General features: G+C 31.9%; 1 protein-coding gene across 2 annotated transcripts in view; it reads right to left on the minus strand.

Moving 5' to 3' along the window:
* Nucleotides 1–13,589, minus strand: part of LOC120773080 (segmentation protein cap'n'collar) — an 82,239-nt gene extending 68,650 nt beyond the window's left edge. The window contains exons 1-3 of one of the 2 annotated variants that reach the window (XM_040102030.1): nucleotides 13,512–13,589; nucleotides 13,047–13,211; nucleotides 10,751–10,838 (exon numbers count right to left, since the gene is read on the minus strand). In XM_040102030.1, coding sequence (XP_039957964.1) covers nucleotides 10,751–10,838; nucleotides 13,047–13,211; nucleotides 13,512–13,532 — 274 coding nt within the window. In that variant the 5' untranslated portion in view covers nucleotides 13,533–13,589. Of the gene's footprint in view, nucleotides 1–10,750; nucleotides 10,839–11,020; nucleotides 11,201–13,046; nucleotides 13,212–13,511 lie in introns of those variants that run through there. The other variant, XM_040102039.1, reaches the window with a different exon arrangement.
* Between the last annotated feature and the right edge of the window lie 2,695 nt (nucleotides 13,590–16,284).

Genomic DNA, 16,284 nt, shown 5'->3' on the forward strand with positions numbered 1-16,284 from the left:
GTAGACTTTTGTGAAAGCTGTTAAAACGTCTTTAAATCTCATTCTCATTGAGCGATATTCTTATCTGATGATGCAGAACTTATTGATGAAATACATGAGAGCTTTTGTGAAAGCTGTTAGAAGCTAAAAGCTTTTTAAGAATTTTGTAACGTGAAACGTAATTTTTAATTTCGTTTTTGAACTGAAAAAATAATACCACTAAATGTTATATACTATTTTGGACCATATTTAGAAAAACTATATTTCCTTGGTTAATGCTTATAATAATAATTTTCGTATTAAATTTTTTTCATTAATCAACAAAATAATCCCATGGACATTACAGTATAACATGCTTATTTGAGAAAAATATGATAGTTTTCGGAGTTCTGTAAAAGCTGTTAAAAGCTTGAAGGCTTTTAAAAACGTCTTTAGATATTTTTTTAATGTAATTTTTCTCAATAAGCGCTATTTTGGCTATTTAAACAAAAAAATTCTTTACAGACTTCGTGAAATTTTTCAGAACAAAATAGTCTTACATAAAGAAGTTTTTTGATACAGAGTTTTTCTTTTGTAGAAGGAGCGACAGCTATTAAAAGAAAAGAAACTTCATGAAAGTTGTTTTGAACTATCTGCTCATAAATTGATAATTTTAGTATATTTTTTTATAGATACAACTAAATATTCCTTAGAAGCGAACTTATGCGAAGACTTTGGAAAATATTTGAAAAAATAAATAATTTTTTTTAGACCCCGAATTGATTTCTGAGGTACAAAACTTTAACTCAGACTGCGTCAACACATTTCCGAGCCTTTCAGGAGCATTGAAATTGTTGAACTATTTATATTAGAATTTTCAACTGCTCTATACTTTCAAAACTAAAGCACTGTGCCCTCAACGCTAGCACGAATTTCGGACGCACATTGCAGACATAGGCCAAAGTAGCATAACGTTGCTGCCGCGGTTCGTTGAGAACGAGGCAATAGCAACTTTTTTGGCAAATCATCTTGCGATCATTTCTCAAAACGGCTCTATGCGGCTGTCGTTGCTACCAAAAGACACACACATACACACATACACGCGCGCGCTAATACAAAATTGAACAAAAAGAAAAGTTGGAAACTAGATGCCCAAGAAATAGAGAATTCAGCACAGCAGGCGGTAGTGGCAGTTCGCTTGCTAAGCACCGGCAGCGCAACTGGCACGCACACCGCCAGCACTCGGCAGTCGGCAGTCAGCGAGGCGAACCTGACATGGGTGGTGCAGGCAGGCTGCCTTTAACAATAGGGAGCAATCGATACTGCCACTGGGCGCTGAATGCCTGCACGCCCGCGCGTCGGCACGCAAGACTGCCCCGGCTCCACACTCACCATGCCGCTGCTCTATTGCAACGCTGCTGATAAAGTTTGATGAGTGCGTGCATGTCAAGTCAAAGAAAACACAACAAAAAAAACCCTATCGACGGAAACACAAACAAAAAACAGTTAGAAAGTATATGTGAACATATATTAGTAATATGGGTAGCAGTAGGCTCTACGCTTTTAATGGAACCACCCACTGGCGCAGAAAGCAGAAAAAAAAGGAAGAAATAAATTAGAATGTGTTTTGGTAATGGAATTTCACGAAATTATATTTGATACGCAATTATTTTTGATTGGTGAAAAAAATAACAACAAAAACACAAAAAAATAACAACACAAAAAAAACAACAAAAACAAAAAATAGCTACAAAAACAAAAAAACAACAACAAAAACAAAGAAAAATAACAACACACAAAAAAAAATCAAAAATCCGCTGAATCTAGACAACCGCACGAACCAAACGCTGATAAAACCAACACCATCATATAGGGAGCTTGTTGTATGTGGGTCGAACAGGCGCGTGGCACCTTAAACCTCACACGACAGCACGAGCCTCCGCTGCGGACCAAGGCAACTTATAAAAAAAGCTCATTTTTCTTTAATTTACGTGCCTGTCAACTCAAAACGCCTGCTGTCATTTATTTTCCACAACGCCACCGAGGAATACGACCAACTCCGACAGCTTTACATGCCAGCCGGTGTGAGCTTGGGGGTGTAAAAACAGGCGGGCAGGCTGGCCAGATGCGGCATTTGATTGGTGCTCCTTTGCGCCGGGAAGGGAGTGAAGCACGATTTATCGCTGCGTACGGCTGAATGCTGCTTAATATGCGAGATTTACGCCATTTTCTTAAATCGAAAAAGAAACTTGTGTTCTGCTTGTGATGGCACTCACATATGTATGTATGTACATATGTGAGCATTTGGCGATATCAAATGGTAATGTGGTGAGCCAGCGAAAGTTCTTATCAAAGGATGAAAGGACAAAAGGAAATGAGCCGAAGCTTATAAGATGGATCACTTGGGAGCAGCTGTGCTGGAGACACGTGTGTAGACAACAACAAAGGCTTTTTAAATATGCATATGTACGGTATATATTTTATCACAGTGTATGTCTATACATACTTATGTATACGCAAATAAAATAGTCAAGAAACATTTTCAAACTAATCTAAACAGTATGGTGTTGATGTAAAGATTATTTTTTATATCTTGTACGAAAATGTTTGTAAGTTTAATGGTCTTCTTAATACTTCTTCTTATGTATATGTACTTTTGCAATTATTTTATGACGATAAGACCATACAACCATATATTTGTATATAGGATGATCCATCCGATTATATTTTTGATGCTATTATCTTAATATTTTTTGAACATTTTGTAGACGTTGCCAGACATTTCCGATTTTTTACAATGCAATGGATATATGTACATACAAATCATGGTTATTAAAAGATTATCGATCAGTTCTCTTTGAAACTTATATACCATTTAAGGGGATATATACAGTTAGAATTTTCAATCCATTTATTTTTTATTTTATTTTTTTAATGCACATATATTGGGTAGTCGAAAAAGTATTTTCGTATTTTGTTAATAGATGTCGTTGCAGTCGTACATACATATGTATATCTCCAGTGCTACCAATCACATTGCGTCATAGCATATAGTGTTGGAAAGGTGAGATTTTGAGTTAAGTTAAAAGATACCATAATTTATGTGCAAATTTTTTAATCAAATTTAAAATTTTTTTCTGAGAAAATATGTTGGAAAATCGTTTTTTTCGGCCTTCTAACTGTATGTAGCCCCTTAAGGGTATTTGCAAGAATTTTTTAATTCAGTGTGATCGTCTAACGAGTTGTTAAGCGCATGTATCTCAAAAGGCTGTGTTCAGAGTCGGTGAGCAAAATTTCAGCGACACGGCTGGACCGATTGGCTTGAAATTCTTATGTGGCATCCCTAGATATATCGTCCGGTAAATATATAAGAAATAATATTTCGACAATAATTTCGACTTTTAAGCCACATTGAGGTGTGATTAGTTTTGACTAGTTCTACGATCGATCGTATGTATTCAGCTAAATTAATAATAAATTTTCTTTGCTTTTAGCTTACAGATAGTTTTAAAATTAATTTTTAAAAATCTGCATTTACCTTTTTCGGAGGTCCACCTCAAGATCAACTACGGGAACAAGTGAATTCTTATTTTCTCTAGCAGTGTAATTTAAAAATGAAAGCCTTTGCGAGCAATTACTCAGACCTAAGACGAGCTGAGTAGACATAATCGAAGAAGTCATAAGGAATGCAGTAAAGAATACCATAAGGTACTGGACATCAACTTACATATATACAGGATCAGATGTTTTTAAGTTATTTGATGACGTCTAAGAGAGCAAATAATGGTGACGATTTTTTTAGCATCGTATACTAAGGTAGGAAACTGTCGAGAATTTGAAAAGGTTTTTTAAGAATAAACTCCAACTCACTACTGGTAATTGAATGAACGGCAGAAACGTTATCTACAGGTCCATAAAGGAATAGAGAGTTTATATGAATAAAAATAATAAGAATAATTAGAACCGAACATTTAACAATTTTTGATTTCCGATAATGTTATCCTGTTATCAGCATGTATTCCTATTAAATTAAAAAAATAACCCATAATTTAACCTGCTTCATTTTTCGGTGATAAGTTGAGAGAATTATATATTTTTTTGTAATAGTAAGAGGCAGAGCTCTAGAACACAAAGCACGTCCGAATATGAAGACCAAAAGTTTTATATTACAATAAGTACTAAGGAGCAATATAAAAATTACTTGATGATACACTGACAAGGACTAAAATATAATGCGTTCCAGAGTGCTTCATGCAAATCTATATGTCCTGAGGCTCGAGAAAACGTTACAAATTCACTCCACTGCAATTAAAGAATAACAAAAACAATGCATATTTTGAACTCAGCTTGAATCATCTGACAACAAAGCTCTCCTAGAACTATGTCATAATGTGAATATATATTATATGCATATAATATATTATATTTACAATAATAAGAAATTATAGTCACAACTCGTGTCTGTCGTCGGTGATTAAAAGCGTATAATTTCTACAAAGTAAAAAATAAAAGCCATTGCTTATCGCTCCGCCACAGCGAAATTTCTTATCGGAAAAAGTGTTTGTATAAAAAACGATTTTTTTCTATCAAAATTGTTTCCATCCAATGCAGCGGCATTGAATAAGAATTTGAAGCGCTCTCAAACGCCGCAGCTTTCGCGCGTTGGAGGCCAAGCAAATTATAATAAATGATGCGAAAGCAAAACACAAATACAATGACAAATATGTATGTACATGTACATTAGGGTGATTCAAAAAAAATTTTTTTTTTTTCAATTGGTACTCGCAAAAATAGATTCCTAGACACCTCTAAGAAAGCCTCTCCAATTATGAGTTTTTAATTGTAACGGGAAGGTCTTCCGCCTAACGGTTTTCTATTTTTTCTTATTATCAGATAGAAAAATTTATATCTCGCTTCCAACTACTTGAAAAGATATCTTGTTAATTAGGTTTTGTAGGAAATTGAATGCTCTATAAAAATGGTCTCTTATGATTTTTTCGTAAACCCAACCGTTTAAAAGATATTAACGGTTGAAATTGAAAATAGTCTATGTAAGAACCGTTTAAAAAGAAATTATTTATTTCTTATTAATTTTATAACTCAATGAAAAAAAAATTATTATGAATGATGAAACACATAGTTTTGTAGGAAATTTACTGCTCTATAAAAATGGTCTACTATGATATTTCGATTAAGTTAAGCGTTTACGAGATATTCATCGTCAAACATCAATGCATATTAAGGTGGATCAAAAAAAAAATTTTTTTTTTTCGTTTGATACTCTGAAAAATAGGTTCCTAGACACCTCTAAGAAAGCCTCTCCAAAAATCTATTCATAATAATTTTTTTTCATTGAGTTATAAAATTCATAAGAAATATAAAATTTTTCCCAAAATAGTCAAATTTCAACCGTTAATATCTTTTAAACGGTTGGGTTTACAAAAAAAATCATAAGAGACCATATTTTAGAGCATTCAATTTCCTACAAAACCTAATTAACAAGATATTTTTTCAAGTAGTTGGAAAGCGAGATATAAATTTTTTCTATCTGATAATAAGAAAAAATAGAAAACCGTTAGGCGGAGGACCTTCCCGTTACAATTAAAAACTCATATTTGGAGAGGCTTTCTTAAAGGTGTCTAGGAACCTATTTTTGCGAGTACCAATTGAAAAAAAAATAAATTTTTTTTTGAATCACCCTAATATACATATATATGTTTATCAATTAATAAAAGCTGCCACATTAACTGTTAACTGTAAGCCATATTCGAGGCAGGACTCCTGACAAATTAGCCGAAAAGCACAATTGTGCTTGAACGAATATGTTTATGCATAATTTTGAGAGATAACGTTAGAACAAACATGAGCACTGGAAAGCTGAAGAAGCTTTAAGCTCCAACAGGCACGCTTATCGCTTCGCTAACAGATAAAGATATAAAATTATTAACTAACTTCTTTGTGGTAAATTAAAAAGGCAGACTTGTATATTAATATTAATGTGTGTTATCGACGCTATTATTAGTGGTAACATATGTATGAAAGTGCGAAAGCTCTGTTGTGTGGTTGACACTTGAGGCGGTGTGAGAAAAAATATGGCACAAGAGCGGCAGTATAGCGCAAATATGTACTATATGTAAGTATAAACAGGGTCAAACCACGTCAAGTGGTCCATGAAAATTTCGAAAAATCTCCGATTTTGAAAATTAGCTGTTCATTAGGATATAAATATTTCGTTAAAATTCTTTTTTTTTTTTGCTAAAGTTATTGAAGGTTCAAATTTATAAGACGATAAAATTGTAAAATTATTTTCTCATAAACTACAGGAAGTAAATCAATGAAATTTTATGAAGTCGAAGAAAAATGTTCTTGCTATATTATAAATATTTTACCATGATCTCTTTGTTTAAATAATAATATTTTACATAATTTTTTGTGAAACAATCGAAATTTTTTAAGTGTTCTTCTCGCTAAAAAAAACTGAAAAGTATGTGACAAAACGCGGAAAATATTCACCTTTAATAAACTGCAAACAAATTTTTGTTCATTTTAAATTTTGAAATAAAAATATCGAATATTTTTTGAGTTACATACTACTGTGCCCAAAAAATAAGGTGACATTTGAATTTAAACTGCGCGCGTCGAAGGATTTGGAGAATTATTTTTTTTTTAGGTTGGTAGTACTGTCAGACACATTTATGTCAAATTTCATATCAAAATATTCATTAGTGTTTGAGATACGTGGTGTTTTGTGAGCTGCTAAAACTGAGTTTTTCGTTTTTTGCGATATCGAAATTTGTGGAGCAAAGAATTTGCATTAAATTTTGTTTACGGAATCAATTTTCTGCTGCGGATACGTTGAGGATGGTGCAGAAAGCCTTTGGTGATGAGGCTATGTCTAAAAAAAATGTTTACAAGTGGTATAGTGAGTGCCAAGCCGGCCGTTAACTGTCGAAGACGAAGAGCGTCCAGGGCGACCATCCAACTCAACCAACGAAGCTCACGTTCAACAAATCAAAGATTTGGTGTTGAAAAACCGTCGATTAACAATTAGAGACCTTGCTGATGAAGTTGGCATATCGAAAGGCTCAGACAATACCATTTTGAAGGATGTTTTGGGCCTCAAGCGCGTCAAATCTCGACTGGTACCGAAAACATTGCATTTTTTGGAAAAAAGGCGTCGCTTCGCGTGCATTTTATTCGAAACTATTTGAGTTATTACTCGGAGACAAACGGACGGTCTTTAGTAGAGAATTTTTTTTTCATCCACGGAGAAGACGGAATCACTGCAGTAGTGGAGCACCCTTTTAAGGGCAGTCGAAAGTTTGTATTAAAATATATTAAAATATACCGTTACAATTTTACAACAATTGCTACGGTATTCTTTTTTCTCAACTCCCAAAAATCGCCTTTTTTAGGCGGCCTCATTACAAGTTTATTTACTTATTTTTTAATATATTTATAAAAAGTAGTGATATCTTTTAAGAAGAATATTATTTTAGAGGACCTTTCCGAACTGAAACGGAAAATTATTCTTATTATTATCTGTATTACTAGAAATATTAGCACTAATATTAACAACACTATAACGATTATATAAATAAAATCAGCTTAATTATCATCAGCATCATCACCATCGCTATCATTTTCTTCAAATTATTGCGTCTACGAAAATTGTTGCATTTGAAACATACACTAGAAAGTCTTAGTTTTTTTGCCAACAGATCAACTGCGTAAAAATTTCGCTCGGATTGTATTTTTTGCTCCTAAAGTACTTAAGGGCTTATATATTACTTTATCTTAGTCGCAATATATCTCATTTATCTATTGCATATTTAAATTTTATTAAGATTGAAATTTTTTTATTAAGATTTTATTAAGAATGATAAAATGAAAAAATTTAAATTACAATATGTAGTATTTAACATATTTTTTGGTTAAGAAAAAACATACGGAAATATTTTAGTTAAATTTCTTCAAGCAATTCAAGTTGCATAGCATACAAACAAAATTTTGCCGAAACCGAATATCGGATCACTGTAGTAGCATTTAGCTGTCTTACAAACTGACCGATTAAAATCATGTTCTTGTTAGGAAAATATTTTAGGTGTGAAGGGTATAAAACATTAAGAAATAATTTTTGATTGTTTTCTAAGAGGGTATAAACAGTTAGAATTTTCAAAAAATCGATTTTTTTTTTTATTTTTTTCTTAATGTATGTACATATATACATATATTTAAGAATACACACCGAAAACTTCATATCGTTCCGGTGAATATTTTCAAAAGTTGCAAGCAAATTTCAGAGTGCTTGGAAGTACAAGGCCAAACTTTAAACGCCTTCTTCTCAAAATGTTGTTTTCAAAGTCGGTGACCAATGTAACTTGAAAACGTCTAAACCGATTATAGATTATACCAATTTAATTCCGAAATTTTGGTCAAAAATCGATTTTGTCAAGTAATTTTATTTTGATAAATCCTTCGATTTGCTTTACTAAATTTAACATTACTTTAACGAAATCTGTTTGTTTTTTTTTAATTTCAGTGAATCCAGTTCAGTGATATAATGGTCACAGCAAAACGTCTTTTTTGAAGCCCCTTAATACAAATTATAGCATCGATTTTTTTGCAATGTATTTGCATGTGCATATATGTATGTCATACACACCAGAAAACTAACCAAAAATAAAATATATGTAAATATATATTATACATATATTTTTTTATTTATTGCGTGAGTATCCTTAAGGAGGAGATACCTTTAGCACCGACAAAAAAGATAATTTTTTCCAATTTTTTTTTATGGAAGAATAAAAACAGATCACATCCGATTTTTTACATACATACATATGTATGTATTAACAGATATTATTGAGCTGCAAAATAAAAATTATTTTATGTCAAAAAAAAAACAAAATGGCGGAAATATCAATAATCCCTTTGATAGTTTTTTGCGGCCGTCAACTTCCTGGCTAGGCTTCTTGTCCGAAACGAAAAAAGTAATTTTTTTTTTTAATCTGGAAGCTTTTATCAAGTGCATAGTAGAGGGGCTTTGAGAATTTCGAGAAATCGGAATACTTAAACGAACTATAAAGTTCTTCGGTAGTATAGACCGCAGCATGAAGTGCAATGGTTCTAGGGCCTATTTCTTTGAAAATATTCGGAGTAAACCAATGAAACTGCGGGACTATATGTTTGAATAATTTCTCAATTGATTAGAGCGAAAAAACATTTTTAATGTTTTGAAAATTCTAAAGGTATCTCGCTCCTTAAACCTTCTCATTGTAGTTCAAAACTATTTTTTTTAAGGAAATATTTAATTACCTGTTTTTGAATTATGTTTAAAAAAAGTTATAATCATATTTTGTAGATACAGCTATTTCGTAATGTAATAAAAATAATAATGTAATAATAATAAACAATAAATTTAAAAAAAAATAAAAAAGTTAAAAATAAATAAATAATAAGTATCTACAATAATAAAAGTTTTCTAGAATTTATGTTCTGAAACAGCATCACACCCTCTTCTTGAAAGCTTGTAAAGGTAACTATCTACAAATAATTTAATCTCCATCGCATTTTAGATAAAATATAACTGCTTATCGTGACACTTTGTATTCGACGCGTACTGGGGTTATTAACTAGATAAGATTATCTACAAGAAAAAATATTTAAAATTAAAATATGTCATAAATAAGTGTTTTTATAGATACATAAGTATGTATATGCGATATGGAAGCGTTTGGCAGTTAAGAAGAGATGTTTTGAGTGTATATGTGTAAGTACATACATATGTGAGTACAACTATGGATGAACATATGTATATATGTATGTATTTAAACAGAATACATATGTTTAAGTATTTACACAGGTTTATAAGATCTATAAAAATATATGTATACATACATATACGCTTAATAATTTTTTTTTTAATTTTCTTTCGTAATTTTTTAATAAATTTTCTTATAATTATGCAATAAATACACGTATTTAATTACAGATCAGAACCTCCAACAGAGTTCTACGGTTGAATAATAGTAGTGCCTAGCTCTGTATGTATAGAGTCTATATCCTAAAAACGTGTTGCAAAAATTAACGTTTATATCTAACGGTTAAATTTTCTAAAATTTTCAAATCTAAAAAAAATATATTAAAATTTTTTTCGTCAACAAAAATGCAAAAAAACATAACATCACTAATCATATAATAAGTTTGCAGGCGAAGGAAAAATCATATAATAGAAACCTTTCATTTTGAAACAAAATTTTGTATTTTGCTTATAAAATTGTACTATATGTATTGGTTATATTTATGTAATATGATGTAGCGAATCGTAAGCAATAAAAAGCTCAAACTTGAATTTTTTTATGATACGTTGTTTTGTATTTAAGATGACGATATGGTACTCTTTCAATAAAGTCAGCTCAGAATACTAAATAACTGTTTTTTATGCACTAGTATACTTGTCTGTTTGAATACACACAGATGTACATAAGTACATACATGTCAGTTAAATTGGAAAATTTTCAATACTCAATTGCGCATAAGACATTTGTAGTGCTACATATATGTACATATATATGTACATAGATGTCTTTATATGTATATACACATACACGACTGTTCTTAAAATCCACAACTTTGCATACTCATACATACATCGTCTACACGAGCACACTCGGCTAGCTAATTAATGTCCTGCATTCAAAAGCACGAATATGTTCGGCAAAGTTCGGCACAGCATAAGTATATTATACACCAACATTACAATAACAAAAATGTAGCTTGGACTCACCAGTTTCATTGTCCACGGTAAAGGGTATACCAGCCCATTCATCATCGATATCGCCAGCATCATTGCCATCTTTACCCTCAAAGCTTGGCTACATTAAAGTAACAAATGAAAAATTAGTAAAAAATTAAAAAAAAAAAAATTTTAGAAATTGAAAAACAACATGGAAAATGTCACGAGTTTGCTGTTGGTCCGTCAACATTTTTTTGTTCTTGTTTTAGTATTATTTTTTTTTGTTTTTTTGTGGCAGGCGCTTAATGCGTCCTCGTTCACCTTGCGCTTCAGTACATAGGTATGCCCTCTATTCGTATAGGTATAATATTTCGACTTCGTTGAATTTATAAGATTGCGTGATCTCTTCACGAATCCTTTTAAAATGGGCTCGAACCAACACATCTTTTTTGTCAAATGCCTTTACACACTCACTTTATATTAGCTATAAGCATATATGAGCTATATATTTACAACTAAACTCCCGAAATTTCACATTGAATCTGAATAGATTTGGTCCATAACGTCTAAGTTTTAATAAATGCAAATTACTTTCAATCTATTATCATTGATTTGAGCGCATTTTATGTGAAGATCAGCGAACTTTGGCGCTCAGCCCTCACTTGTTTGGTGTGTGTGTGTATATGTGTGTAGGCTACAGCTTGAGACCTGAGCGCCCAGTTTCGCGTAGCGGAATTAAGAGAGTTCCTTTATTTAATTGAAGATGATCTCAGAGTATTTTGTTTTTTGTCTCAAAAATTCTGTTAGTTGTTTGTAATTTCTAGAAGACAGTACTTAACCTGTAGTTGATGTGGCGGGGTATTTTAGATCTTTTATGTTATAATTTGTATATTGAGACGATATTGAAGATTTTTATAGAGATTTTTGAGTTTCTTTGGAGCGTATACATATAAGTTAAGATTAATTATAAAGAAATTTTAAATAATTAAAAAAAAAATGTATATAAGCCCAATTTAAAAATTACAAGCTAGTTTTGAGGTTTATGGATTTTTTTTTTAAGTTGTTGTCCAAAATTATTTTTTAGTATTTCTGACCGCAGAAAAACATTTTTCTTGAAATATTTCAAAATTGTTATTCTTCGATGCATTTAGTTTTAAGCATGTAAAGAAAATTTTTACAAAAGAAATATTGAAACTTGGAACTTTATAGAAACATTTTTTTAAAAAATATTGGCTTTTAGAGCTTTCTAGAGAAAACTGTTTAAGGAAAATTAGCTTTTAGAGCTTCTTAGAGAAAAATGTTTAAGAAACATTAGAGAAAATTTTTGTAAAAAATATGGGCTTTTGGAGCTTTATAGATTAAACTTTTTAAGAAACATTGGCTTTTAGAGCTTTACAGAGACAACTTTTTAAGAAAAAATAGCTTTTAGAGCTTTATAAAGAAAAATGTTTAAGAAACATTAGAGAAAAATTTTGTAAAAAATATAGGTTTTTGGAGCTTTGTAGATAAAACTGTTTAAGAACCATTGGCTTTTAGAGCTTTATAGAGATAGCTTTTTAAGAAACATTAGCTTTTAGAGCTTTCTAGAGAAAAATGTTTAATTTACATTAGCTTTTGGAGCTTTGTAGAGAAAATGTTTGAAAAAAATATGGGCTTTTGGAGCTTTATAGATTAAACATTTTAAGAAACATTGGCTTTTAGAGCTTTATAGAGACAACTGTTTAAGAAACAATAGCTTTTAGAGCTCTATAGAGAAAAATGTTTAAGAATCATTGACTTTTAGAGCTTTACTCAAACGAACTCATGTTTTTGAACCTTTGCCTTTTGTCATTACTACTCTATAGAACCTTGAAAAGACTTTAGTTAACAATAAGGACTACAAAACGGCATAAGAAAATATTCAATAATTTCTCAACTACATTTGGGTACATTAAATTTTTAAATATTTAACAATATTTCAGCAAAAATATACACATATATTTTTTCTTTGCCAATCTTATAAATTTAAAAAATCAACAGTTGACAACTTTTACCAAACACTATTTCAGGGTTAAAAACAAGATCACCCCATACCCAGCGCCACATTTACAGTGAACTTATTCAACTGTCGTTTTTCCGACATGGAACTTAAACAAAAAAAATTAAATAAAAGTTGACCGTTTCACCTGCCCTTGAAATGGGTTATATCTAATAGTTCTACAACGCTTTTGCGTGCTTTCGTTTAAATCACACACTCTTACCCCGTTCGCGCCTCCAAAGAGAGTTGAAAGCACACGCTTATCGTATGCTTTTCTACCAGACGATACACAACCGACGACCCCCCGACGTCGCTGCTGCTCACACTTACCTTATCTAATTTAAGCTCTTTCAGCGCTTTCAAATTCTCAATTTCGTCATCGGCGACGGCACCCTTACTACCGTTATTAGCGGTTGCATTCAACAGATGCGGTGGTGTCAATGAAAAACCCAAATCGACATCTTGCTTCCAGAGCACATCGATAATTTCGCTCTCCTGGAATAAGAATTTAGTAGGTGGAAGAAGTTTGAGTACACCTCGTGGCGGCCAAAACCAAAAACATATCAAAAATTGTTATAAATATAAAATTGTACATATGTATGTATGTATATATGTATGCGCGTGCGAAAATAATAAAGGAATATTCCATGCCGACCGGCATATAAATACATATATATATTATATATCAAATATATATTTTATATATGCACATAAATCTGCTTGGTCGATGGCATGAGTCAAGTTGTTTAACACAAAAAAAAAAACAATAACAATAGATAATGTAAAATAACCCACTGTGTTTATGAAAGTTTTCATTTTGTAAGTTTATAACTGCGTTTTTATTAAATAGCACTTTCACGTAAGAAATACGAGCTTTTTACTTGTATTGAACAACTTTTGTTTTTAATTGATTGTCCTTCACACTTCTTTAATGCTCGAACACTGTGTCTCACTTTTGTGCAAACTTCGGCGGTTTTGTTTTGAAAATGTCTATAAAATATGTTTGTTTGTATTTCTATAAAAAAAAAAATATTTTTGCTCCGTTAACGCTGAAAACGTCTTTTTTATGCGATGACTTTAAGAGACTACTGTATGGGCATGCCTAGGCTAGGAACTCTTCGGCAAAACACTCTTCGCGACAGATTATTTTTGTTTTTCGATTCGTGATTCTTTATTTTTTGCTCTAAATGACGACTGCTGGTCTCAAATACGGGCTATAGCTGACGCGTGTGTACGTTACAAGTCTCTTCTGCCTGATAAGCGCTTCGCAAGCAAGATAAGCCCGATGAGTACTTTCCTCATTGTACTCGTCTAAAATGTTCGGCGCTACGATTCGTTGTAGCGTCACTGATTCGAAAAGAGATCTCTTATCAGTGAACGCTTTTTATTTTTAGACTTTCTTTATGCTCTTCAGCGTCGCCTGACTGAAATTTTAACGCAACAAAAGAGTTTCTAGGGGTATTCTCTTTCATAATTCTTATTACGAATACTCGTATATAATACGCGAGAGCATTGTTTCCATTTCGTTAAGATTAAGTCGTCGGAGTCGTAAAATTCTTTTGATAAATAAGTAGCAGATATGCAAATGAACAATTGGAGTTTTTTTTGTGCACAAAAAAAAAAGAAAAAGAAGCAAGCGCTTATTTCATCACAACAGTCGCGTTCAGAACATTCAACAATTATTTCATTATTTAATAAATATTTCTAAAAATGTGTGAATAAATATATTATTGTCCATTTAATAGAGTTTATATACGAGAATATTCAAAAAAAAAACAACGGGATTTAAAAAAATCGATTTTTTCTTATTTACTTATTAAATTCTACAACACCTCTAGAATACTGTTCTAAATTTACCAGTTGATCCGAGTTTCGAGAGTTACAACCTTGAGAATTTGTGCGCTCGAGGCTAGCTAGGCTAAGTGCGCCCGTCTGTAAACGCATTTTTCTCGAAACCGTATTTTTAGAGTCGGTTGGCAAAATTTCTCGAGAACTACTCAACCGATCTTCATGATATTTACATAGGTCCTTGAGATACAATTCTTAAATACTTTGACGAGGGATTTTCTTTTTTTCGATTACAACTAAAGGTGAGTTTTCAGTTTTTTTCTTCGTCCAAGTTCTAAGTTAAGGTTTTAACTAGAACACGTATTTTTCACTTTAGATGATTCTGTAAGGCATCTTTTTTCCGAAGGGTCACCGGAAATGGTATACGCAAGAACAACGTTGAAAAATTATTCAAAATTGCTATCAAAATAATCGTTCTCCAATTGCAACTTCTCGTGCGCTTTTGTCATTTTACGGTCTTAATAATCGTCCACCTGTGCCCGCTTTCGTCGAATTCTTGAAAGTTTCGAGCGTACATTTTTTTTTACTCAATATTCAAGTACGAATAAGACAAGGAACCGCTCGATGTAATGAAAATATTGCTATCGTTCAGGCACAAGTTGCTAAAGAAAGCAATTTGTTATGACGCTCTCAAGAATTGAGATTGTCTCAAGACGCAACCTGGATTTCAAGCTTGCATCCGCATAAATTGAAGCCATTGGAATACAATAAACGTATTGAATTTGCTGCTTTTGTCTCGGAACAACGAAACGATAATGATTTTCTTAAGAAAGTCATCTTCTCCAATGAGGCTCTCTTTCATAGTGCGGTAAATAAACAAAACTATCGATTGTGGTGCGAAGAAAATCCACAATTTATTCATGAACAACCATTATACTTGTATTCAACTAAATTGATAGTTTGGTGTGGTTTTTGGTTCTTTGGAATCATCGGTGTTTACTTCTTTCGAAATGAAGCTGGTGCCATCGTTACTGTCATTGGAGGGCGATATAGATAGATGATAACAAACTTTTATTGGCCACAATTGGAAAAGGTAGATCTTGACAACATCTAGTTCGAACAAGACGGGACTACGTGCCACACAGCACGTGCAACAACCGAATTAATGCGAGTAAAGTTTGGAGATTCGAATATTTCAAGAAATTGTGACATTGAATGATCTCCAAGAAGTTATGATTTAACACCATTAGACTACTTCTTGTGGGGTTATTACTTGTATGTAGTCAGTGGTATGTAGCAATAAACCAGATCCTCTGCAAGCTTTAGAAGTCAATATTGAACGATTTATTAATTTTTTTATTTTTATTGATTTTATTTGATTTAATTTAGTGGAAAAAGTACCCGAAATTTGGGTTTCTCGAATTCATTTCTGTAAAAAAAAGTTCAACAGGCCATTTGAATGCTGTTATATTCAGAACCTAATGCGTCGATTGTACTTTACATTAAATAAAAAAAAATATTTGAATTTTCTTAACAATTAGTGTGTGCTTTTTTCAGAAAAGAAATCATAACACTTTTATTGGAAAACCCTGTATTATCATGGTGAACGTTAAAATAAAGATAAAGCAACAAAAATATAATCACAGAAATTAATCAAAATAATCTCGAAGTCATAAGGTACTTGAATGAGTGATTTATTTATGGCGGACTGTCCCACGATTAGAAAGAAGCATAATATTTTAGAGGTATGGTCTACTAGGAAGTCCAAAGAAATGTCTTT

This window comes from Bactrocera tryoni, chromosome 1, assembly GCF_016617805.1.
Source record: "Bactrocera tryoni isolate S06 chromosome 1, CSIRO_BtryS06_freeze2, whole genome shotgun sequence".
Classification (NCBI taxonomy): Eukaryota; Metazoa; Arthropoda; class Insecta; order Diptera; family Tephritidae; genus Bactrocera; species Bactrocera tryoni.